The sequence below is a fragment of the Somniosus microcephalus genome, chromosome 6 (assembly GCF_052327205.1).
Source record: "Somniosus microcephalus isolate GS21.2 chromosome 6, FLI_Smic_1.0, whole genome shotgun sequence".
NCBI classification, from domain to species: Eukaryota; Metazoa; Chordata; class Chondrichthyes; order Squaliformes; family Somniosidae; genus Somniosus; species Somniosus microcephalus.
Window position 1 is genome coordinate 167,183,426 of NC_140992.1, and position 26,702 is coordinate 167,210,127.

The following is a 26,702-nucleotide window of genomic DNA, read 5'->3' on the forward strand; positions in this document are numbered from 1 at the left end:
GCATTCAGCCCATCCAGGGAGATCCTAACATTCCCCCACATTGTAGTCTCCAATCGTTTCCTAAGTGATTCCAGGGTTTTGCCTCCAGTACTCTATCTGCGAGGTTCCTCAAGAAGAATTTCCTGATGTCATTTGTAAAAATACCCTTCACTAGTTTAAACCCTAGTTCTACTCACACAATTTCATTTAAAGTAATATTCCGGGTTAATTTTTACTATAGACTTAACAATCTTGTATCCTTCTATAAGATCACCGCTGGGACGCTGCCTTCCTCAGTTGAAGAGCCCAAGTCTCTCCGGTCTTTCCTCAGAATTCAGAACCCCTGACAAGGTTGGCTGCTTGTCTCCACTGACAGTACAGCTGAGACCAGCTAGCTCAAGGCAGGCTGGAAGCCAAGCCTTCCACTGGTGGCAGTACTTCACCCAGTTGCTCAGGAGATAAGCACCATCAGGGGTGGGGGGGGGTGCTCTCATGCAGGGGGCATGCTTTAGAGATTTTCGGGTGTACTGCCCGTAATTTTCTGTCCATGGTGTCGCAGAATTAGCTTGGATAGTGAGTGCTGGCACGCTATTCGACTCTGTGGGGCATCACACAGGACACACTGATCTTCCCAGAGGTGCAGTCCTGGCCTCATACCTGGTCTGTGCTGAGTAAGGACAGCAGGATGTACAAATCCAACTGGTCTCAACGCCCCATAGCTACAGAGGGGGAAAATAAACAGTCAGTGTTCCCAATCCTGATTGCTACCCACTGACCCTCCTCCGCACCCACACCCCCCACCCCTCCCCCCGTTGGAAGTGCACATGTCTAGATGTGGGGCGATGATAGGTTGGGATCAGCAGTGATGCCTTTGGTGGTCGAATAGCCCGCAGGCACTCTTGACTAGGCTCATCACTTGGCAGCGGTGTAACCATTATCCATTGCAAGAGCTCGAGACATCGATTTGGAGGAAATGGGGGATGGTGAACTGGAAGAGAGAGTAAAGAGATACCCTGTGGCATAGGATAATGGTGGTCTTCGAGCCCACTCTTGACACTGCCATCTTGTATTGAGAGCAGCCCTCGACAGGGGCGGAGCAGATCTATTGCCGATTGGATTGGCTGCCCGCTATACTTCTGTCCCTTTTTCTTCCCATTGAAGTCACGTATATCCATTTGGATATCGTCCAAAGCTAAAATTACCCCGAGGGATTGAGGGCAAGACTGTGGCTTGTGATCTAGGATGAAAATTCAAAACCCCCAACGTCCTCAATAACTGACACCTCCACACAAAGGCACAAAACAACAGACTTCTGAAAGACTTCGGGTCAAAAGGTCATTGGCTCAATTCCCACTCTAGAGACTTGAGCACAAAATACACGTCGCCACTCCGAGTGCAGTGCTGAGGGAGTGCAGTGCTGAGAGACTGCAGTGCTGAGGGAGTGCAGTGCTGAGAGAGTGCTGCACTGTCGGATGAGACGTTAAATCGAGGCACCGTCTGCTCTCTCAGGTGGACGTAAAAAAGCCCGGGGCACTATTTCGAAGAAGAGCAGGGACATTCTCTCCGGTGTCCTGGCCAATATTTATCCTCAACCAACACCTAAAAAGTGATTATCTGTTCATTATCACATTGCTGTTTGTGGGAGATTGCTGTGCACAAACTGCTTGCTGCATTTCCCACATTACCACAGTGACTACACAAAATAATTAATTAACTGTAAAGCGCTTTGGAACGTCCTGAGAATGTGAAAGGGGTTATAGAAATACAAGTGGCTCGATTTTTCATTGAGCCGTGGAGTCGGTCTTGGAGACGTGCGGGGGGGTTAAAATCGCAAAAACTGGCGGGCGGGACCGACTCCGTCCCGCATCCAACAGGCGGGACTGGTCTTTAAGGCCCTTAATAACCACTAAATGGCCTCTATAATCCTATTTTAACAGGCCCTTGCAAATTTAACTCTTTTCCCACATAAAACACGCATGGTGGGAAACACGAATGTGAAACCTGGTGGGAGCACTATTGGATTGCTGACTATCAACTGCATGTCAACCATTAAAGAGGAGATTTGATCAGCCATCATTTGCAGATGGCAGGACTTAGTGATCTCAGGTCTGGGGAAACTTTTAGAAGGCTTAACCACACCTGTGGAAGGTTGGAGCCTCACACCCATCTCCAGTGTGATCTCCTGGGAAGCCCCTCTTGCCACCTTCACTCAGCGCTTCCTCAATGGAGGCATATACCAGAAGCATGGGAGCCATTTATTTCCTTCCCATCTGGGCATTAGAGGAGCTCGAGCACCAGCCGCGGCAGCAGCAGAACCAAGAACAACAGCAGCACCAGCAACAGCAGCAGCAGCAGGAGCGCCAGGCTGCTGCTCACCCACCTGAAGCTGCACAGGCCAGAAGGGGCCAGTGCCTGGAAGTGGCTGGAGAGCACCTTGCTGCACATCAGGGGGGCCATGAGGACCCGTATTTGCAATGGCAGTCCTACTCAGAAGGACTCCTATGAAGGTCTGGTTTCTCTGTTCAATAGATGCTCATCGCTCCTCAAGAGATGTCATTCTATTCTGAACAATGACCATGTTTTCCATACCCTGGCCACTAAGCTCCTCCATGGCCATAGCCATCCTCTCCTCTACCGTAGCCATCCTCTCCTCTACGGCAGCCAGCCTTACGACGGAGGTAGCAATCCTTTCCACGGAGGTAGCCATCCTTTCCGTGGTGATGCGTTCATGCGCCAATGACTCCACAAAGGCTCTGCTCATGTTTGCTATGGAATCCTCCATTCGCTCCACACTCGCAGCGACCCTAGAGACAAAACCTGCCAGAGACTCCTGCATCTGTGCCTGGAGTTCCATCACCTCTGATCTTACGGATGGACCCAGAGGCAGAGGGTCGACATGCTGCTGAGTCGTGCTGGCAGAGTCCTGCGCCCTCCGACGAGGACTCTCCACTGCTGTCCCTGTCTCCACAATCTGCTGATGCTCACTTGTGAGCTGTGATACACCAGGTGACAACACTACTCTATGTCCCGAAAGTCCCACCGAGGTGTGAGTGTCTGCGCTGGTGCTGGGTGCGCTGAATTCTGCTGACGCTGCGCCTCAGAGGTTGCAGCTTCCTCTGAGGAGTCTGGCTGCTCAGCCTCTTCTTCCTGGCTAGGGGGGACAGATGCTTGTGATGGTCCTGTGGGGGAGTAATGGAAAGAGTCAGAGATGTGATGCAATGGCTACATGCACATAGCTTTTTGCAGATGCTCATAAGTCCATCTGTTACAGCTTCACAATCATTATCAGCGACTCATGCAATTTCAAAGAGAGAGATGGGAAAATTTTCTGTCACCAGCTTGCTGTGTTACACCCGTCTGTCCGTCCCCCACGCACGAATCATCCTCTATTCCCATAATTTCCAGGACATCCTCCCCCCAGGGGGTCAGGTGGGCTATTGAGGCTGTCCCTCCTCCTGTCCTGGCTCGCTCTCTTTTGTTGTGAGCTCTCTTTTCCTGCAATGAGGGAGACAAGTGAAGGTTGAGTGAGAATGAAGGAGTGAGTGTAGAGATTGCATAGCATAGATACTTAGAAGGAGACAAAGATGGAGTGAGGTTGCAAGACCAAGGGCCCTCCCTGTGTGTTGTCAGTTGTGTTCAAAGCATCAGCGTGATAGGGAGTGTGAGGGCTGCATGGTCGAATAGTTATGTGAATCTGAGCATAGAGAGAGAGGGAATGGGTAAGGGTGCATGGATGTCAGTGTCAAGTGGGATGTGGAGGAACAGATTGCTAAAGCTGAGTGCTGGTGAGGAAAGGCAATGGGGATCAGGTTGAGGGTGATGGGAAATTCATACTCGCTTTTCCAGTGCGCTGAAGGTCATGAAATCTTTTCCTGCACTGTATCCAGGTTCTGCGGGTGACTCCCAAGGAGTTGACCTCCTCAGCCACCTGCATGCACACTGCCTTGGTCTGAGTGGGAGGCCTCTTCCTCCCTGATGAAGGGAAGAGCACCTCCCTGTTGGCCCTAGCCCCATCCACGAATGCCTGCAGTGCCACCTCGTCAAATCGAGGAGCTGATCTGGCTCTCCCGCCTGTCATATTTGCTGCAGCTCCCTCACACTGCACAGTCAAGAAGCTTGGCAGTCTGCAGAAGAAGCAAGGCTTGCTGTGGACCTTAAATGCAACAGCAATGTAGACATCATCGGAGGGGATTTTCTGTCATGAAAAACCCATTTGCAAAGGCTTCCCACACGTTGGAAATCAATTGGCCAATCTCCCACATCCATTTAGATTTGTGTGGGAAACACGAAATTCGGATAACACGACACCATACTGCACCTCAGTTAAAATCTCCCCCAAGGGCTTTCTTTCTATATTACAAACAAACTTTTGGGGTTTACATGACATTCTAGAACTTTCCGGAGAAGCACTGAAAAACTAGCCAAGTGGCCACCCTAGCCGTTCCTTCATTGTTAAATATAAATGACTTTGAGGAAACAAAACATGTAAATGGTGACATGTTAAACACTGTGATATGTACAGCAGGCACCTCAAAGCAATGGAGAGGTACCACCAATGCTGCCTCTGCAAGATCCTGCAAATCCATTGGCAGGATAGGCACACCAACGTCAGTGTTCTCGCTCAGGCCAACATCCCCAGCATAGAAGCTTTGGCCACGCTCGATCAGCTCCGATGGATGGGTCACATCGTCCGCATGCCCGATATGAGACTCCCAAAACAAGCGTCTACTCGGAGCTCCGACACAGCAAGAGTGCCCCAGGTGGGCAGAGGAAACGCTGCAAGGACACCCTCAACGGTTCCTTGAAAAAGTGCAACATCCCCACTGACACCTGGGAATCCCTGGCCCAAGACCCCACTAAGTGGAGGAGGAGCATCCAGGAAGGCGCCGAACACCTCAAGTCTCTTCGCCGGGAGCAAGCGGAAGCCAAGCGCAGGCAGTGCAAGGAGCGCACGTCAGCCCAAGCACCCAACACACTCGCCCTTCAACCACCGTCTGCCCCACCTGTGACAGAGACTGTAGGTCCTGCATTGGACTCATCAGTCACCTGAGAACTCATTTTTAATGTGGAAGCAAGTCATCCTCGGTTCTGAGGGACTTCCTAAGAAGAAGATCCTGCTTGAAGCTGTTCCGCAGCCCTGCCATTCAAACTAACAAAACCTTAGTCTGTTCGCTATGCTGTTGCTTAGCAACTGCACTTGCCCTAGGGAAATAATGGCCCAGAAATTCGGGTCTCCACAGGTGAGTAAAACATAGAAACATAGAAACATAGAAGATAGGAGCAGGAGTAGGCCATTCGGCCCCTCGAGCCTGCTCCGCCATTCAATGAGATCATGGCTGATATTCCAAATTCAGTACCCTGTCCCTGCCTTCTCCCCATATCCCTTGATCCCTTTAGCCTTAAGAAATATATCCAACTCCTTCTTGAATATATTTAATGAACTGGCCTCCACCGCCCTCTGTGGCAGAGAATTCCACAGCTTCACCACTCTCTGGGTGAAGAAATTCCTCCTCATCTCTGTCCTAAATGGCTTACCCCTTATCCTTAGATTATGACCCCTAGTTCTGGACTCCCCGGCCATCGGGAACATCCTTCCTGCATCTAGTCTGTCCAGGCCTGACAGAATTTTATAGGTTTCGATGAGATCCCCTCTCAATCTTCTAAACTCCAGTGAGTATAAGCCCAATCGACACAATCTCTCCTCGTACGTCATTCCTGCCATCCCAGGTATCAGCCTGGTGAATCTTCGCTGCACTCCTTCCATGGCAAGAACATCCTTCCTCAGATAAGGCGACCAAAACTGCACACAATACTCAAGGTGCGGTCTCACCAAGGCCCTGTACAACTGTAGCAAGACATCCTTGTTCCTGTACTCGAACCCTCTCGCTACGAAGGCCAACATACCATTTGCCTTCTTAACCGCCTGCTGCACCTGCATGCTTACCTTCAGCGACTGGTGCACAAGAACACCCAGGTCTCTTTGCACTTCCCCTTCTCCCAATTTATTGCCATTCAAATAATAATCTGTCTTCCAGTTTTTGCCACCAAAGTGGATAACCTCACATTTATCCACATTATAGTGCATTTGCCATGTTTCTGCCCAATCACCCAACCTGTCCAAATCATACTGGAGTTTCACGACATCCTCCTCACAGCACACCCTCCCACCCAGCTTTGTGTCGTCTGCAAATTTGGAGATATTACATCCAATTCCCTCATCCAGATCATTAATATATGTCGTGAACAGCTGGGGTCCTAGGACCGATCCCTGCAGTACCCCACTAGTCACTGCCTGCCACTCGGAAAACGACCCGTTTATTCCAACTCTTTGCTTTCTATCTGCCAACCAGTTCTCTATCCAAGTCAATACCTTGCCCCCAATCCCATGTGCCTTAATTTTGCACGCTAATCTCTTATGCGGGACTTTATCGAAAGCCTTCTGAAAGTCCAAATACACCACATCCACTGGTTCTCCCTTATCTATTTTACCAGTTACATCCTCAAAAAATTCCAGTAGATTAGTCAAGCACAATTTACCTTTTGTAAATCCATGTTGACTTTGTCCGATCCTGTCACTGCTTTCCAAGTGTTCTGCTATTACATCTTTTACAATGGACTCTAGCATTTTCCCCACCACCGATGTCCCTGCTTTTTCTCTACCACCATTTTTGAATAGTGGGGTAACATTAGCTACCCTCCAATCCATGGGTACTGTTCCAAAGTCTATCTAGTTCTGGAAGATGACCAGCAATGCATCTACTATCTCCAGGGCCACTTCCTTAAGTACCTTAGGATGTAGATTATCAGGCCCTGGGGATTTATCCGCCTTCAATCCAGTCAACTTCCCCAACACCATTTCCTTACAAATACTGATTTCTTTCAGATCCTCCCTCTCATTAGTCCCTATGTTCCCCGACATCTCTGGGACGTTATTTGTGTCCTCCTTTGTGAAGACAGAACCAAAATATATATTTAATTGGTTTGCCATTTCTTTGTTCCCCATTATAAATTCCCCTGATTCTGACTGTAAGGGACCTACGCTTGACTTCACCAATCTTTTTCTCTTCACATATCTATAAAAGCTTCTACAGTCAGTTTTTATATTCCCTGCCAGCTTACTTTCATAATCTATTTTCCCCCTCTTAATTAATCCCTTGGTCCTCCTTTGCTGAATCCTAAACTGCTCCCAATCCTCAGGTTTACTGCTTTTTTTGGCCAATTATATGTCCTCTCTTTGGATCTTATGTTATCCCTAATTTCCCTTGTTAGCCACGGTTGAGTCACCTTTTTTGATTTATTTTTATGCCAGACTGGGATGAACAAATTCTGTAGTTCATCCATGCGATCTTTGAATGTTTGCCATTGCCTATCCACCGTCAACCCTTTGAATGACATTACCCAATCAATCCTACCAAACTCGCGTCTCATACCATCATAGTTCCCTTTATTTAAATTCAGGACCCTAGTCTCTGAGTCAACTATTTCACTCTCCATCTTAATGAAGAATTCTATCATATTATGATCGCTCCGACCCAAGGGGCCTCGCACAACAAGATTTCTCATTGCATAATACCCAGTCTAAGATGGCCTGATCCCTAGTTGGTTCCTCGACATATTGGTCCAGGAAACCATCCCGTAAACACTCCAGGAATTCCTCCTCCACAGTATTGTTACCAATTTGGTTAGCCCAATCTATATGTAGATTAAAGTCACCCATGATGACTGCTGTGCCCTTATTGCACGCTTCTCTAATTTCCCTTTTAATGCCATCCCCAACCTCTGCATTACTGTTTGGGGGTCTATACACCGCTCCCACTAATGTTTTCTGGCCCTTGGTATTTCTCAGTTCTACCCATACAGATTCCACATCATCAGAGCCAATATCTTTCCTTACAATTGTGTTAATCCCTTCTTTAACCAGCAATGCTACCCCACCTCCTTTTCCTTTTTGCCTATCTTTCCTGAATATTGCATACCCCTGTATGTTGAGTTCCCAGCCTTGGTCACCCTGGAGCCATGTTTCCGTAATCCCAATCATATCACATTCATTTACCTCTATTTGCGCTGCTAATTCATCCACCTTATTACGAATGCTCCTCGCATTAAGACACAAAGCCTTCAGGCTTGTTTTTTTAATGCTCTTAGACCTTTTAGAATTATTTACTGTGGCCATATTTGATTTAAACCCTTGATTTCTCTGACTGCCACCTTTGTTTTTCTCCTTCCTGTCTTTTGCTTCTATCCCTGTTTCCCTTTCCTCTGTCTCCCTGCTCAGGTTCCCAACCCCCTGCCATTTTAGTTTAAACTCTCCCCCAGAGCTCTAGCAAACACTCCTCCAGGGACATCAGTCCCGGTCCTGCCCAGGTGCAGACCGTCCCGTTTGTACTGGTCCCACCTCCCCCAGAACCGGTTCCAATGTCCCAGGAATTTGAATCCCTCCCCCTTGCACCATTCCTCTAGTCACGTATTCATGTGAAATATCCTCCTATTTCTACTCTGACTAGCACGTGGCACTGGTAGCAATCCTGAGATTACGACGTTTGAGGTCCTATATTTTAATTTACCTCCTAACTCCTTATATTCAGCTTTTAGGATCTCATCCCGTTTTTTAACTATATCGTTGGTACCTATATGCACCACGACAACTGACTGTTCACCCTCCCCTTCCAAAATGCTCTGCAGCCGCTCTGAGACATCCTTGACCTTTGCACCAGGGGGGCAACACACCCCTGGAGTCTCGTTTGCGGCCACAGAAACACCTATTGTTCCCCTTACAATAGAATCCCCTGTCACTATAGCTCTTCCCCTCTTTTTCCTCCCGCACGGGGTACTCACCCGTAGGCTCAAAGGAAGTGCCGGTTTCCTGCATGCACTGTGCATGCGCGGGAAACCGGCACTTCCGTTCCTTTGAACGAAGGGGTTCAGAGGTCGAACGGTTGTGCGGGAGAGGCTGCGCGTGCGCATTGAACTTCGTTTTTTTTTACACGTTTTCCCGGGAGGGTAAGCCTGCAGAAGTTAGAAATGTAAAAACCAGGCGTAAGGCCTGCTTTTTACAAGGTAAGTGGTGAATTAATTAAAATTAAAACATTTTTTCCACAGGTTTATTATTTTTAAATACTTTAAAGCAAGGTAAGTTTATTTTAAACCCCGTTAGAAAATAAAAATATTTTTTTCAAAAATTTAAATTATTGTTCAAAATAGTTATTTCATGTAATTTATAGTTTATTTAAAAAATGTGATTAAAAAAAAATTTATTTGAAGATTTAGTGCTATTTTGGGGCCGTAGTATTTAATAAGTCTTGACATCACTTCCTGTCAGACTTATGAATGGAGCATTCCCTGCTCCGATTGGCTCCCCATGGCCCACGTGATCCCAGGGGACGCATTGAACTAACTGCGCCCCTGGGATATGCAAGCACTACGCGCCGGCAGCTGGACCAGGCCCCGGATTGGAATTCCACAGGGGCCCAGAGCTCAACGGCCGGCGCGCAAGGTAAGTGCAGGTCGGGGGCTTGCACCCGCGGGAAGCCCCCGACCCAAATTTCTGGGCCGTTATCTCTTGTCCTTGGTCGCCCTGATAACATTCATTATTCACCGGCTAAGTAAAGGCTGCCGGCTGTTGGCAAATGATGTGAGCCGTTACGTACCAAGCTAGCTGGCCTGAGCCAAGTGGCAGTGTGGGTGACCCTCGGCTAGTGGGGGCAGGGGTGCAAAATCTGGCGGGGGTGGGGGGTGGTGGGGCAATCCGATCACTATCCAGTGCCCCCGCCCTCCCAGTGCTGGAAAGTGATGATATATATATGGACGGGATCAGGCTCAGAAGTGATGCCCAATGTATTAGAATAGCCTGCTGAGCCGCACTGTCTAGGATGACAATGGTCGCCTCCAGTTTTCACCCTGCTCTCCCCCCTCCCCTTGCTATACCCCATGCAAGTGACCATCTTCACCTGTGAGCCTAGACTCGCAGGTATCCTAACCCACAGCAAGTCCCGTTCACCCATCACCCCTGTGCTCGCTGATCTTCATTGGCTCCCAGTCAGGCAACGCCTCAATTTTACAAATCTCATTCTTGCATTCAAATCCCTTCAAGTCCCCTCTCTGCCATCCCCTTCCCCTTCCTCCCTCAGTGCCAGGGCCTCCCTCTCCCCTCCCTCTCTTCCTTCCTCCCTCACTGAAAGGGGCCTCCCTCTCTCCCCTCCCCTCCCCCTTCCTCCCTCACTGCCAGAGGACTCCATCTCTCCTCTCCTCCCCCTCCCTCCCTCATTGACAGGGCCCCCCTCTCCCCTCTCCCCTCCCCTCCCCTTCCTCCCTCACTACCAGTGCCCCCCCCTCCCCTCTCTCCTCCCCCTTCCTCCCGCACTGCCAGGGCCTCCCTCTCTACTCTCCCCTCCCCTCCCCCTTCCTCCCTCACTGCCAGGGGCCTCCCTCTCCCTTCTCCCCTCCCCTCCCCCTTTCTCCCTCACTGCCAGGGACCTCCCTCTCCCCTCTCCCCTCCCCTCCCCCTTCCTCCCTCACTGACAGGGGCCTCCCTCTCCCCACTCCCTTCCCCCTTCCTCCCTCACTGCCAGGGGACTCCATCTCTCCTCTCCTCCCCCTCCCTCCCTCATTGACAGGGCCTCCCTCTCCCCTCCCCTCCCCCTTCCTCCCTCACTACCAGTGCCCCCCTCGCCCCTCTCTCCTCCCCCTTCCTCCCTCACTGCCAGGGCCTCCCTCTCTACTCTCCCCTCCCCTCCCCTTCCTCCCTCACTGCCAGGGACCTCCCTCTCCCCTCCCCTCCCCCTTCCTCCCTTACTGCCAGGGACCTCCCTCTCCCCTCTCCTCCCCCTTCCTCCCTCACTGACAGGGGCCTCCCTCTTCCCACTCCCTTCCCCCTTCCTCCCTCACTGCCAGGGGCCTCCCTCTCTCCTCTCCCCTCCCCTTTCCTCCCTCCTTGCCAGGGGCCTCCCTCTCCCCTCTCCCCTCCCCTTTCCTCCCTCACTGCCAGGGGCCTCCCTCTCCCCTCTCTCCTCCCACTTCCTCCCTCACTGCCAGGGCCTCCCTCTCTCCTCTCCCCTCCCCTCCCCCTTCCTCCCTTACATCCAGGGGCCTCCCTCTCCCCTCTCCCCTCCCCTTTCCTCCCTCACTGCCAGGGCCTCCCTCTCCCCTCTCCCCTCCCCCTTCCTCCCTCACTGCCAGGGGCCTCCCTCTCTCCCCTCTCTCCCCTCTCTCCCCTCTCTCCTCACCCTTCGTCCCTCACTGCCAGGGGCCTCCCTCACTCCTCTCCCCTCCCCTCCCCCTTCCTCCCTCACTGCCAGGGCCTCCCTCTCCCCTCTCCCTTCCTCCCTCACTGCCAGGGTCTCCCCCTCCCCTCTCCCCTCCCCCTTCCTCCCTCACTGCCAGGGGCCTCCCTCTCTCCTCTCCCCTCCCCTCCCCCTTCCTCCCTCACTGCCAGGGCCTCCCTCTCCCCTCCTCCCTCTCCCTTTCTCCCTCACTGCCAGGGGCCTCCCTCTCTCCTCTCCCCTCCCCTCCCCCTTCCTTCCTTGCTGCCAGTACCACCCCCCACCCTCCACCGCGCCTCAGGATTAACCGGACTGCCAGCCGGGCAGGCTCTGTGTTCGCCCTATAGTGCGCTGGATGGAACCAAGCGAGCTGCACTTGGACACCCGTTTCGGTCAGGCGGCTCGTCGGCTGAATTTAAAACGAGGCCCACCTGTTAAAGTGGCGATCGGCCCATGCGTTCCATAGGCCTTCCACCCGGCATGCCCCTCTGGAGGAGCTTATTGTGGATTCTTTTCTACGGGATTTCCATTTCAATCCAGCTTGAGCGATAATCTCCCAGGTGATGCTGGTCCTTTCTCCAGTGTCCAGTTGGAATTTGACCCAGTCAGAAACAGTATCTAATCCAGACCATAACCTGCTCAGTGCACTTTTAATGACTTCCACTGGTTTCCAAGCAAGATGAAAGAGTTAAAGGGAGTTGTGGATTCAGAAAACCCTTTCATTTTAATTCATTTTTGGGATATGGGCATTGCTGGCAAGGCCAGCATTTATTGCCCATCCCTAGTTGCCCTTGAGAAGGTGGTGGTGAGACGCCTTCTTGAACCGCTGCAGTCCGCGTTGTGAAGGTACTCCCACAGTGCTGTGAGGGAGGGCGTTCCAGGATTTTGACCCAGCGACGATGAAGGGTCGGCAATATACTTCTAAGTCAGGATGATGTGTGACTTGGAAGGTAATTGGAGGTGGTGGTGTTTCCATGCGCCTGCTGCCCTTGTCCTTCTAGGTGGTAGAGGTCGTGGGTTTGGCAGTTGCTGCTGAAGAAGCCTTGGCGAGTTGCTGCAGTACTTCTTTTAGATGGTACACACTGCAGCCACGATACACCAGTGGTGTAGGGAGTGAATGTTTAAGGTAATGGATGGGCTGCTGATCAAGTGGACTATCGTGTCCTGGATAGTGGCATGAATACACAGTAATCTCCTTATAAACCCACCCCACCATTAACCCCTCATTATATGGTGTCACTATGTAGTTGAACAGAGTTTTGGTCTGGAATGTGCGGATTTGTTTTATTTCACATTCCTCAATCAGCTGAAATAACACATGATTATATCAATCTATAGACTAATGTGGAATCACAATTGAAGTTAAAAAGAGCAGAGTGAATTCACAACATCTGAGCATCTTTATTTTTAAACAGGGAATGGACCCTCAGCCATTTGTCTGTCCTATTTCCTGTCTGGATATAGGCCTTACTTCAAGGAATCTTCAATCCATCCTAATCCCATTCTTCAACGGAAATTGGAGGAGAATCTGGGAATATCCATCCTAGAACAGGTAACAATAAGCAGAACTGTTTGAGTTGGAGACCGGGCGATTTTTGTCAATGGGGGCGCGTTGGAGGCGGGACTGCTGCTTGTCGGGTTTTAGTCCCGCCTGCATCGATTTGTGGCCAACCCACGCTATTTCCCTTGATTGACCTTGTTAAGCCCGCCCAGCAGGTTTAGCAGGCCAATTAAGGAAAGCCGGAGACAGAGAACGTCAGCGTATGACGTTTCATCTGTCAAAAGGTGAATTGTCATCGTTGGACAGCTCTGTGAAGCTGTCAAACACTGACATTCTCTGTTGTTTGATGAGTCCTTGTATTCTAGACTCATCCAACCTCTTGTGAGCAGAAATCAGATGGTTGTTGCATCGGTGAATGCAGCAGCCATTCTGTCATCTCTGCCGGTGAGACGCGAGACTCTCCGCATCTCCAACTGTTGAAGCCTGCAAGGTAAGGAAACTTTTTCAATCAGTTTCACTCACCTCACATACTCACCTCTCCACACTTGCACCCATCACTCACCTCCACAGAGCACTTTTGCACCCCTCCGACCCCCGCAGACCCACTGCTCGCCTCGGTGACCCTGGCGGGATTTCCTGACGTCGGGAAGCCCGCGCCTGATGGAAAAATGGGGATAATCCTCTTAACTGCCTGTTAACTACTGGCGTGAGGCGGGTTGGGGGTAGGATGGGTACCCGCCCCCAGATTCTGCCATTTTCCCAGCAGTGCCGCCTCCAAACCTGCCTCCCCAGGGCTGGCAAAATCGCCCCCCATATGTCAGGAAGTGTTTCCCCCTCTCTCTCCTTCTCCCTCGCTCAGCTTGATTCTCTCCTGTATTTTGAACCTGACATTTATAGAATCATAGAAACTTGCAGCACAGAAGGAGGCCATGCAGCACAGAAGGAGGCCATTCAGCCCGTCATGCCTGGGCTGGCTCTTAGAAAGAACAGTTGTGCTCAGTCACACATCCCCGCTTGCTGCTCGTAACCCTGTAAGTTTCTCACCCTCAACTGCCTGTCCAACTCCCTTTTAAAATTATTTATAAAATCAGCTTCCATCAGCTTTTCAGGTAGAGTATTAACATAAGCTTCCTTTTTCTGTTTCATTTTAATCTCAATGTCTTTAGTAATCCAGGGAGCTCTAGCTTTCGATACTCTTCCTTTCCCCTTCGTGGGAATGTGTTTAGACCGTCCCCAAACTCTCTCTCTTTCTTGAAGGCCTTCCCTTGCCCAGTTAATGACCCATTAAAGAAATCGCAGCTACTCGGAGCTTTGTGTGTGATTTTTAAGAGCCCATTTGGTTGGTGGAGCATTAATTACAGAGATAAACACCCCGATGTACCTCAAACCCAGCCTGAGAAGAAATGCCTCCTCCAACAATCTGACAGGACAGAGTAATTTTAATCTCATTCATTGACTCTAGAACACCGTTAATTTCTTGCAGTGATGTAGCTCTATAACAGTGAGAGATGGAGATACAGTTGGGCGGGAGCTGATAACCTGTACTTGGAGAATCATCCCCAGGGAATCAGCAAGGAACCCTGGGCGTGCTCAGGAAACCAGCGCCAATTCCGTTTTAGTTGTCCTGGGCTTGGACTTTACCACAGCGGGGGCAGGGGGGTCACGCCATTTGTTTTTTCATTCTCTGGCTGTGGGTGTCACTGGCAAGTTGCCCAGAGAAGATGATAAATTTCTTTCTCGCAGTTTGATACAACTGAGTGGCTTGCTAGACCACTCCAGAGGGCAGCTCAGAGTCAGCCATTTTGGTGTGGGACTGAAGTCACATGTGTCTTGTTTAGCACACTTTGTACAAAACTAATAAATTGCAGGACAACGGAGTATTACAGTTTAAACTCTTTTATGAAGCATCAGGTCTGTGACCTCAATCATACAGCACCATGTGGACAAGATGGAGTCAGGACCCTGGGTCTTCCAAAACAATAGGTATTCCTTACAGATGCCTGCGGGCCAATGATAATTCAATATGCAAATGTTACATCCCCTTTCTTTTAAAAGAAAAATGTTATGCATTACTTTTAAACATTTCTTCTACCTAATGTTCTCAGTAGCATAAACATATAAGTAAACTCAGCATTTAACTAGTGCTGAAAACATCGCAACATTTCAATAACGATGTACAGTTTTTTTTTTAGGGCAGTAATCCGCCTACACCCTTTGACAGTTCACAAGTCAAGTATAACTCTAGGCTTGACCTCTCATCCCGACCTTATGTGGTATGGAACTGAGCATGCTCCTGAATCGGTCAATGAATCAGGTTCAGGTTTAGGTTCAGGTAAGTATGATGTGTTTTGTGTATTGCTCTGTTCATCACACTCTGTTGAACTGATCCTCTCGTCAGAATGACGGTGTTGTTCCTTGGTGTTCAGGAGGTGCCTGCGATTGCGGCGGTACACCTGTCTTTCTGGGGTGCGGACGTGATATGATCACTCAGTGTCGGCTGGCTGGATGACGACTGCTGGCTTCCAGTAGTCATGCTCCTGGATTCTGATGGATTCTCCATTGTGCAGCGGCGGCAGTAGTCTAGCTGACCTGTCATAGTATCTCTTTTGGTGTTGCTGTCTCTGTACACGTTTTGCATGCACTTGCTTGCAGCTGACAATCTCTGGCTGCAGCTGCTGGTTGGTGCTTGGAAGGATTGAGTGAAGTCTGCGGCTCATCAACAGCTGTGCTGGTGACTTGAAGTTGTCAACCAGAGTGTTGCGGTACTCAAGGAGACTGATGTAGGGGTCTCTTTTGTCCGCTTTGGCTTTGTCCATGAGTATTTTTGCAATCTGGACAGTTTTTTCAGTAAGGCCATTACTTTGAGGATAATGTGGGCTTGATGTGACATGTGTGAAATCCCATGCCTTGGCAAACGACTCAAACTCTTTTGATTTGTATTGGGGGCCATTGTCTGAGACTAAAGTCTCTACGAAGCCATGCCTGGCAAAGGCTGTCTTTAGCTTGTGGATCACAGCTGCAGATGTGATGCTGTGAAGCTTGTCCAATTCAACAAATCTGCTGTAGTAATCAACAGTCACTATGTAGTCCTCATTGTTCCATGTGAACAGATCTGTTGCCGCGACCTGCCAGGGCCTGTCTGGGATACGGTGAGGTATCATGGACTCTTTGACATTTGATGGGCGGCGTTCTAGACAAATGTAACATTTTGCGACAATGTCCTCAATGTGATTGCACATTCCGGGCCAAAACATAATGTCACATGCTCTTTGTTTGCATTTTCCATGCCCATATATCCAGCATGAATTTTTGTCAACATCCCTTCTCTGAGACTGGTAGGAATGATGATTTTCTCCCCTTTGAAGACGATTCCGTTGATTTGTGACAGTTAGTCTCTGTGGTTCCAGAATTCAGATATGCTCTGAGGGCATTTCCTCCTTTCCTCAGGCCATCCTTCATGTATGACTTTGCTCAGCAGTGTGAGTTGTGCATCTTTCTCTGTTTCTGCTCAGATCTCCTTCAGTTTTGAGTCACTCACAGGTAAGCTGTTGTACACCATGTGCACCTGCACATCCATGCCTTCGCTGAGGCTGCTGTCCTGGTAGCTAAGAGAATTTCTGAGAGTGTGTCTGCGACAGGAATGTCTTTGCCTGGACGGTGAATGATTGTGAAGTCGTACTTCTGTAGCTGAAGGATCATTCTCTGTAGCCTTGGTGGGGCTGCGGCTAGTGGTTTCCTCATGATTGACTCGAGGGGCTTGTGGTCGGATTCCACAATGACTTGTCCACCATAGACGTACTGTTGGAAACTCTTACATCCAAACAGAATTGCATATAGCTCTTTCTCGATTTGAGCATAGTTGATTTCACTGTCTGAGAGATCTGGAAGCGTAGCCGATGGGCTTTCCTTCTTGCAGTAATACTGCACCTAGTCCATACTTTGACACGTCCACTTGTAGACTGAGCTCTTTGTTGGGGTCGAAGTAGGCAAGAACTGGTCCTGGTTCTCTGGTGATTAGGTCTTTCATTTTCTGAAATGCTGTGTCATGTTGTTTGTCCCACAGGAACTCATTGGATTGTTTGAGCAACTGACGCATGGGTGCGTTGATTTTGGAGAGGCTTGGGGCAAACTTGGCTAAGTAGTTAACCATGCCTAGTACTGTCTCTAGCTCTGCGCGGTTCTTCGGCGGCTCCATCTTCTTGATGGCGGAGATTTTCTCTGGATCCGGCTTAATGCCACCAGTTGAGAGGCGATGCCCGAAATAACTGATCTCGGTGGATCCGATTATGCTTTTCTCAGGGTTGAGCCGGATACCTTTCTCCCATGATCTTTGTAGCATCGCACGGAGGTTCCTGTCATGTGCCTCTCTATTCCTGCCATAGATGAGGATGTCATCTACGATTGCAACTAGTCCATCGAGGCCTTCATAGGTTTCGTCGATCTTCCACTGGAATTCATCCTGAGCTGAGATAAGACCAAATGGTAAACGCAGAAATCGGTAGTGTCCAAATGGTGTGTTGAACGTTGTTAGCTTAGATGACTCTTCCGTGAGCTTGATAGTCCAGTATCCTGATCGTGCGTCCATTACACTGCTCCCACTAGCTTGGGTGTGATGTCATCTAACCGTGGTAGAGGGTAGTGAGGGCATTTGATAGCCTTGTTCAAATCTCTGGGGTCGAGACAGACTCTGAGCTTGCCTGTACATGGTTTCTCAACCACTACTAACGCGTTAACCCACTCTGTCGGTTCTGTTTCCCAGACGATGATTTCTGTATTCTACATGCTCTGCAGCTCCTCCTTCAGGCGACTACATAGAGCAATGGGTATCCTTCTCGGTGGGCAAACCACAGGGTCAAGGTGAATAGTCCGATTCCTTTGGAAACATCAGCAAACTCCTCCATGACTGTCTGCTTCTCAACTGGTGCTGTCAATGATAGCACTAGCTTGACGAGGTCCATGTCTAAACATGCCTTTAGACCTAGCACTGGAGGTGCTTGAGTGTCAACAATGTAAAAGTCCAACATCATGTCACTTTCTTTGTACTTGCATTTCATCACGCATGTATGTGCCTTTTACAATGAGCTGCTCACCCCCATAGCCGGTCAGTCTGTGTGAGGTGGGCTGTAGCTCACACTCATCCTTCAAGCTGTGATACTCACTTAGAGGAATTACATTAACCTGAGATCCAGTGTCTAGTTTAAACTTAAGCTCTGTGCCCTGTTTTCCTATCTCAATATCGGCAAAGGCTTGCTCAGTCTCTGAAATCTGTTTTTTCTGTGACACAGAATCAATAAACAGTTCCTCTGCATTAGGCTCTCTATCTGGCATTTGGCTGTCACTCACTGTGTGTACTGTTTCTCCGAAAACAGTCCTGCAAACTTTAGCAAAGTGATTCCGATTACCACATTTAGCACATTGCCTTTCTTTGGCAGGGCATTGTACCTTTTCCCCATGCATCTTGTTTCCACAATATCCACAGTTTTTGAAGCGTTTTATGTCTGTGTTGCCCATTTTTAGAACTCTCTCTGTTCTTTCTGTTCTGAAACACGCTCTCTGGGGGGTGTTCTTTGGTATGTGTCTATTAACTGTGTGCACTGTCTGTTCACGCGAGCTGTTCGTGGCGCCGGTTATGGTTTTCAACTGTGCTTGGGCTATCTCGTGCGATCTAGCTATGTCCATAGCTTTGTCCAGCGTTAGCCCGGACCCAACATTCAACAGTTTCTCTCTCACTTTAGCTGAATGTATTCCAAAAACAATGCGGTCTCTGACCATCTCATCTTTATCTGCATATACACAGGCCTAGAAATTGAGTGCCCTTAGCGCCGATTTTGCGGCGCTAGAGGGCCTAGCGCTGCATTTGGCGCCGGCGCCGAAATTGCCTGGGGCCCTTATGCCGTGGTAGACCGGTAGCGCTGCGCCGGCACCGATGACGTCATCGGTGTGCGCAGCATCCCGGTTGCCATGCCGACGGGCCCCAGCGCCGAAATTCAGTTGCGGCCGCCTCGCCCGTGACAGCCGCAACTAAGACTCTGGCAACAGAGTCTTACGAGTCTTTGCGCCGGCGCATTAAAGGCCCCGCGGCGGCCGGCCGCTTTCCCGCCGGCCGCCTGGCCGCAGCTCCCTCCCCGGACTTCCCCCCCCCGCCCCGGAACAGAAGCAAGCCCGGCACTTGTCCGAGGTGCCGGGCTCATTTTTTAAAAGATTTTCGCGGGCCGCGATCGGGTGCAGGCAGCTCCTCCTTAAGGGAAGGAGGAGGCCTGCACTTCCCGAGCCTGCCGCACCGCATCGGGTGCCGCAGCGCCGAAATTGCGGCGCGAAACGGCAGTTAGCGCCGATTTACCGCCGCAAAGACCCTTCAGTAGCGCCGGCAGCCGTTTGGGCGCGGCCCTGCTGAATTTTTGGCGCGCGCAGGGGGACTTAGCGCCGGCACTAACTTCCGGCGCTAAAGCCCTGGCTAAGCCAAAACTCAATTTCTAGGCCACAGTCTTTTACCAGCAGTTTTAACTCAGTCACGAACTGTTCAAACGACTCACTAGCTCCTTGTACTTTCTCCTGAAACTTGTACCTAGCGAATATCGTATTTGTCTTGGGCATCACATATGCTTCAAAACGGTGAAAATAACTTTTCAGTACCTTTGCTTCATCCGCGGTGAGAGACCATGTGTTAAAAATGTCTCTCCCTTTTTCTCCGATCCACAGGAGTAGGTAGCTGCATCTTTCTTCCTCCCCTTTGCTTTTCAACGGACCCGAGAACATTAACTGCACGTGTTGCTTGAACTTGCACCATTCTTTACGTAAGTTCAAAGATTCCCAATTCATTCGAGGTAAGGGAGCTCCAACGATGTCCATTTCAAATCCCTGTTCTGACACCATGTCTTGTTTTGCACACTTTGTACAAAACTAATAAATTGCAGGACAATGGAGTATTACAGTTTAAACTCTTTTATGAAGCATCAGGTCTGTGATCTCAATCATACAGCACCATGTGGACAAGATGGAGTCAGGGCCCTGGGTCTTCCAAAACAATAGCAGTCCTTACAGATGCCTGCAGGCCAATGACAACTCAGCATGTGATCACATGTGCATATAATAGGTATTCATAGAAACATAGAAACATAGAGATAGGAACAGGAGTAGGCCATTCGGCCCTTCGAGCCTGCTCCGCCATTCAATGAGATCATGGCTGATCTTCGTCTGAGATCTTAGCTGATCTTACCAGATCAGTACCCCGTCCCCGCCTTTTCTCCGTAACCCTTAATCCCCTTAGCCTTCAGAAATATATCCAATTCTCTCTTGAAAATATTTATTGAATTAGCCTTCACAGCCCTCTGTGGCAGGGAATTCCACAGGGTCACCACTCTTTGAGTGAAGAAATTCTTCCTCATCTCTGTTTTAAATGATTTGCCCGCTATTTTTAGACTGTGGCCCCTGGTTCTGTGCTCCCCTGCCATTGGAAACATTCTCTCTGAATTCAGCCTGTCCAGGCCTGCCATAATTTTATATGTTTCGATGAGATCCCCTCTCAATCTTCTAAACTCCAGTGAGTACAAGCCCAAACTATTCAATCTCTCCTCGTAGGTCATTCCCGCCATTCCAGGTATCAGCCTGGTGAATCGCCGCTGCACTCTTTCCATGGCAAGAACATCCTTCCGCAGATGGGGCGACCAAAACTGTACACAATACTCCAGATGCGGTCTCACCAGCACCTTGTACAGCTGTAGTAAGGTATCCCTATTCCTATACTCGAACCCCCTTGATATGAAGGCCAACATACCATTTGCCTTCTTAATCGCCTGTTGCACCTGCATGCTCTCCTTCAGTGACTGGTGCACAAGAACACCCAGGTCCCTCTGCACTTCCCCATCTCCCAATCTATTGCCATTTAGATAATAATCTACCCTCCTGTTTTTACCCCCAAAGTGGATAACCTCGCATTTATCCACATTATAGTGCATCTGCCACGTATCCGCCCATTCCCCCAACCTGTCCAAATCGCACTGTAGCCTCCTGACATCCTCATCAGAGCCCACCCCTCCTCCTAGTTTAGTGTCGTCAGCGAATTTGGAAATATTGCATCCAATTCCCTGATCCAGATCATTTATATATATTGTGAACAGCTGGGGTCCCAGGACAGATCCTTGCGGCACCCCGCTGGTCACTGCCTGCCACTCCGAAAACGAGCCGTTTATTCCAACTCTCTGTTTTCTATCCGCCAGCCAGTTCTCTATCCACGTTAATACTTTGCCCCCAATCCCATGAGCCTTAATTTTGCATGATAATCTTTTGTGTGGAACCTTATCGAAGGCTTTCCTTACATATGCCTGCGGGCCAATGATAATTCAATATGCAAATGTTACAACATGTAGGCCAGACTGGGTAAGGACAGCAGGTTTCCATCCATAAAGGACATTAGAGAAACAGTTGTGTTTTTACGCCGACCTGACAGTTTCTTCGTCACTTTCACTGAGACCAGATTTTTATTTCCAGATTCTTTAAACTGAATTTAAGTTCTCAAACTGCCATGGTGGGATTTTAACTCACGTTCTCTGGATTACTAGTCCAGTAACATAAACACAACATTCCCATACCTATGTGTAATCCTATTTCCTAGCCGCGAAGGTCCCTCAGACTAACCATTATCACTGTACCAATATCTCTCCAATTTGCCGGGACCCACCCTTGGCCTCCTGGAAGCTAAACCTGTGAACCTGGGGGTGGGGGGGGGGCAGATTTCCTATCTCCAGTTTCCCCCGTTTCTCTCCTTAAAAGTACAGACTCTTGATGGGTACAGTTACACTGTACCAGTGACCATTGCTCATGAGTGAGCCCCAAATCGTGATTGTCGGTAGGATATTCAATCTGGGGGATATCACAGTTGACCCATTGATGACACTCATATTCCAGCAGGGGACATTGGATGGGGGTCATGGAGCAGGAGCCATGGCTGACCACACTGATGTCAATCATAGCATTACTATGAAAGCCCCCCAGCTCAGGTTAGCTAATTTATCAGACACAAGGGATCATACCTGGGACCCCATGGTCTGTATGGCTCAGCACCACACAGGAGGAAGCAGGCAGTTTCCAGTAGTTGAGATGCCATCCATACAAAGTGCATCACCCACTGAGACATCCGCTATCCCGCACAAGGATTGTGAAGTGCTTTTCTATTGAATTGAATTTTGAGTCATTCAGAAACCTAGGACAAGGACTTATAGTGCAAGGCACCACCAAGCTTGCCGAGGGTCGGGAAGAAGAAAAAGCAAAACAAGAAAGAGCACTTAGTTGATGCCAATATTAGGTTTTGAATACTGTAGGCTGTAAAAGGAGGGAAAAGTTGAGGGACATGAGGAGTGTGCAGTTTTGAGGGACCTGGAAAGGAATGAATTTAGAAGGACACTGTCCAATGAATCTTGATTTCACCACAGAGTGGGGGCAGAGTGCGTGGGACCGATTATTTGGAGCTTAGATGAAATGAGAGAGGAAACTTCAGAGCAACCTGATTTTATTGTTGATAAAGAAGAAGGGGGACAAGAGAAGTTGGAATGGAAAGGTTAGAGGCTCTGAGTTGGAGAACCAGTTACACATTGGTCCATGGATATTCCTTACATCCTTCTTCGTCTACCCTGGTCTTCTTAGGATTTGGAGTTCCTGTCTGAAGGGCTGGAGGGGCGGTCCCACAATCCGGTCGCCGTTCTGTTTGATTCCCTCCTGCATCCCGATGCCGATTTAGGTGTATCCATGGATTCAGTGCTAAGCTGGAGGCTAGAACCCGACCACTACATTCCTCATCTGGTCCTTGGCAAGGGACCACTGGGAGGGGCTTGGCATGTAAGTATGAAAATATTTATGCAGACAATTCAAAGTATGTTGCTTACAATACCTCTTTGTCCATGTAGCTGTGTTTGTTTGTACTGGTGGGATAGGCTTGTATTTATATAGCACCTTATCACACCCTTCACAGAAATATATCGACATTACAACACGGAAACCAGTCATTCGGCCCAACCAGTCCATGTCAGCGTTTACCCTCCATGTGAGCAAATAGTCCCAATCATGTTTACCCAGCCTGTTTCCATAACCTTTTATCCTCTTTTCCATCATCAATCTATCCAATCAAATCTTGAGTGTTGTCACAGTTTCTACCTCGACCACTAACCCTGGAAGTGAATTCCACAGCTGGCTGGCTGTCGGCGGGGAAGAGCTGTGGCCTTGAGCGAAGAGGAGGAAGGAAGAAATCATGGGGGTGGCGTGGCTTCATACCGCAGGTCAGTGGGAGATTGTGGGTCAGAGACACTGATCACAGGTAGGGAACCAGGTTAGCTTGACTGGCCATCTGACTCAGGGGGAAGAGTGATAGCTACAGAGCCAAGCTAGCACTCTCAATGAACTATGAGATGGATATATGAATATAAGAATAAATTCAGTCATCCGCATTCCCGCTGGGGAGCCATGTACAGAAATAGCGGACTCGGAGATAGGGTTACAGTACCTGGTGCAGGGACAACACTGGTTAGATACAAAGCAAAGCTCCCTCTACACTGCCCCATCAAACATTCCCAAGGCACGTACAGCACAGTTTAGATGCAGAGTGTAGTGATCAATAACATGTCATTCTATAGTGGACACTAGGTGGAGCCGTAGAGCTGCGTAGAGATGTATATAGCTGTATGTATAAGGCTACACTACCCAGCTGTATATATTTTAAGACTACATTACCCATGAGGCACTAGGCTACCCACAAGGCAACAGTCAAGATGGCAGCCTGCACACAGGAGCACACATGCTGCATCTCTACAGATACTGTACCTAGAGAACGTGTACTGAATAAATGACTAGCTAGAAGCTAGCTGTGTTCATAATAAGAATGTCTAGTTATTAATGAACATAACACAGAGTAAAGCTCCCTCTACACTGCCCCATCAAACATTCCCAGGGCAGGTACAACACAGGGTAGATACAGAGTAAAGCTCCCTCTACACTGGCCCATCAAACACTCCCAGGGCAGGTACAGCACGGGTTAGATACAGAGTAAAGCTCCCTCTACACTGTCCCATCAAACACTCCTGGGGCAGGTACAGCATGGGTTAGACACAGAGTAAAGCTCCCTCAACACTGGCCCATCAAACACGCCCAGGGCAGGTACAGTACGGGTTAGATACAGAGTAAAGCTCCCTCTACACTGGCCCATCAAACAGCATGGATTAGATAATGAGTAAAGCTCCCCCTACATTGTTCCAACCTCTGAACCATACACAATGTTGTTCCAGTTTGATGCCCATTTCTCACACCAGCCATCGTTTCTAAGTGAGATTGCCAATTCAGGCCAGTTTTGTGACAACAACAATAACAGCATCAGTGTGTACATTGACGACACCCAGCTCTACCTCACCACCACCTCTCTCGACCTCTCCACTCTCTCTAATTTGTCTCACTTCTTGTTCGACATCAAGTACTGGATAAGCAGAAATTTCCTCCAACTAAATATTGGGAGACTGAAGCCATTGTCTTCGGCCCCGCCACAAATGCCGTTCCCTAGTCACAGACTATTTCCCTCTCCCTGGTAATTGTCTAAGGTTGACCTAGACTTTTCGCAACCTTGGTGTCATATTTGACCCTGAGGTTAGCTTCCGACCACATATCCGCTCCATCACCAAGACCGCCTACTTCCACCTCCATAACATTGCTCGACTCAGCCCCTGCCTTACTTTTCTGCTGCTGAAACCCTCATCCATGCCTTTGTTACCGCTAGACTTGGCTATTGCAAAGCTCTCCTGACCGGCCACCCTACATAAACTTGAGCTCATCCAAAACTCTGCTGCCTGTATTCTAACTTGTACAAAGTCCCATTCGCCCATCACCACTGTGCGCATTGACTTACATTGGCTCCCGGCAACGCCTCAATTTTAAAACTCTCATCCTTGTTTTCAAATCCCCCAATGGCCTTGTCCCTCCCTATCTCTATAACCCCTTCAGCCCAAAAACCCTCTGAGGTCTCTGTGCCCCTCTACTTCTGGCCTCTTGTGCATCCCCAATTTCAATCGCTCCACCTTTGGTGGCCATGCCTTCAGCTGCCAAGGCCCTAAGTTCTGGAATTCCCTCCCTAAACCTCTCCGCCTCTCTACTGCTCTTTCCTCCTTTAAAACGCTCCTTAAAACCTACCTCTTTGTCCAAGCTTTTGGTGATCAATCCTAATATCTCTATGTGGCTCGGTGACAAATTTTGTTTGATAACACTCCTGTGAAGTGCCTTGGGATGTTTTACTACCTTAATGGTGCTATATAAATACAATTTGTTGTACGGAATATCTAAAATCGCTTGCATCGGAAGTGACATTTTTCATAGAACTTCTTCCTGTGACATCATAAAATGTCACCCTGTGACTAACGTTCCCTTTAAGCTATGCGGCCGCGCAGCCATACGACCGCGCAGCACTCTGGACCTCCTGTGCAGCCAGCTCATCGGCTTTTAAATGGGACAAACTGCGCATGCGTAGTATTTTGAATGGACTACGTAGCCCCTTAAAGGGGCCGTGCACCCCCCAAAAAATTAAAGGTAACATTGCCTGTGACATCATAAAAGCCACCCTATGACATCACAACTGGTGACAGTGGATTGTGAGTAAATTTCATTATTTGTAATGTCACAGCAAGTGCAGGTCTGTACATAATGTGAATGGGCAGTGCTGCCCGAGTTGGACAACTTCAGGACCAATGATCCCAAGTTGAAGTTTATTCAAGGTGCCTTGTCCAGATGACAGGAGATGGAGAATACCTTTTGCGAGGGGGGTGGGGTTATAACTATAGTTGTTTCAGTAGTTCCATTCAAGAACCAACTGGCTCTGCACCCGTCACGAGTTGGGGTTGGACCCAACTTATTTAGTCCAATCCACTGAGAAGTTAAGCATGTTCCTTTCCTGTGCAACCCCTTTTATCTCATGGATTTTGTTTGACTCCCTCAGACTCAAGTTAAAAGCGGCGAACTGCATCGTATAGAATGATTAGTCATTGGGGAAGTTTAATTGATCCATTTGTAGATGTGTTCAGTAACTCCATGGCAGGTTGAGTAGGCGGTAAGTGAAATGGCTTTACTATCATTTAGGAAAAGCACAGATGGTATTCAGGACTAACCTTCCATTGTTCTTGTCCCCATGACAGTCTATTGAGGGATCCATGTTTACCCTCAGCCTTGGTGACTGGATGGAGCTGCCCGATCTTCCCTTCAGGGACTGGATGAGGGTCAAGAAAAGGTAAAGGCTTTTCTATGTTTTAAACGATAGCACATGCACACTATGTTTGCCCAATTTTGTCCCCTCCTCTTCTGAAGGTGCTGACTCCTTGGTGGTCTACAGTACTTCACCAAAGTGGCCATTGGGCCTGGACAGAGATTAGTGGAGGAGTAGGAATCCTGGCTAATTGTTGGGCCTCCACTGGTCTACTGGGGTGTAACAGGACGGCTGCCTGTTGGGCACAGCTCGTTGCCCATGGCAGGGGGTTCCATGTTTGACCGGGGTCCCTGGGCATGGGTCCTGTAGGCCTGTGCATTAATGTGCCCTGAACACCATGGTCAGTAACTTTTGAAGCTGAGCAATGGGGGAGCTGAAATGGATGCATCAATTTTTACTGTTACTGCAGGCTGGAAAATGGGAATGGAAAGGAAAACCAAGCGGGTGTGAAAGGGGCAGCCGATCCGCTATCGCCTGTCTTACACCTGGCAGTGCCGTGAAAATTCACCCCAATGTTATAAACACTGGGCACACCCTGAACTGGATAAATCGAGCATCCAGAGGCTACCTGCGGTAACTCCTCCATCTCCCTCAAAGTAATTTGAGCCGAGTGATAGTGTAGTGATTATATTACTGGACTCACAATCCACCATGGCAGATTGAAAATTTGAATTCTATAATTAAAAAGCTGGTCTCAGTAAGAGGGACCATGAAGCTGTCAGATTATTCTAAAAACCCA

General features: G+C 49.0%; 1 protein-coding gene across 1 annotated transcript in view; it reads left to right on the top strand.

Annotated features, from left to right (window-relative positions):
• LOC147116191 (oxidative stress-induced growth inhibitor 1-like) overlaps positions 1–26,702 on the top strand; it is a 297,343-nt gene that overhangs the window by 267,764 nt on the left and 2,877 nt on the right. Inside the window, 3 exon segments of the mRNA XM_085990917.1 lie at positions 12,653–12,789; positions 22,378–22,569; positions 25,896–25,987. Of these exon segments, the coding sequence (XP_085847043.1) occupies positions 12,653–12,789; positions 22,378–22,569; positions 25,896–25,987 (421 nt within the window).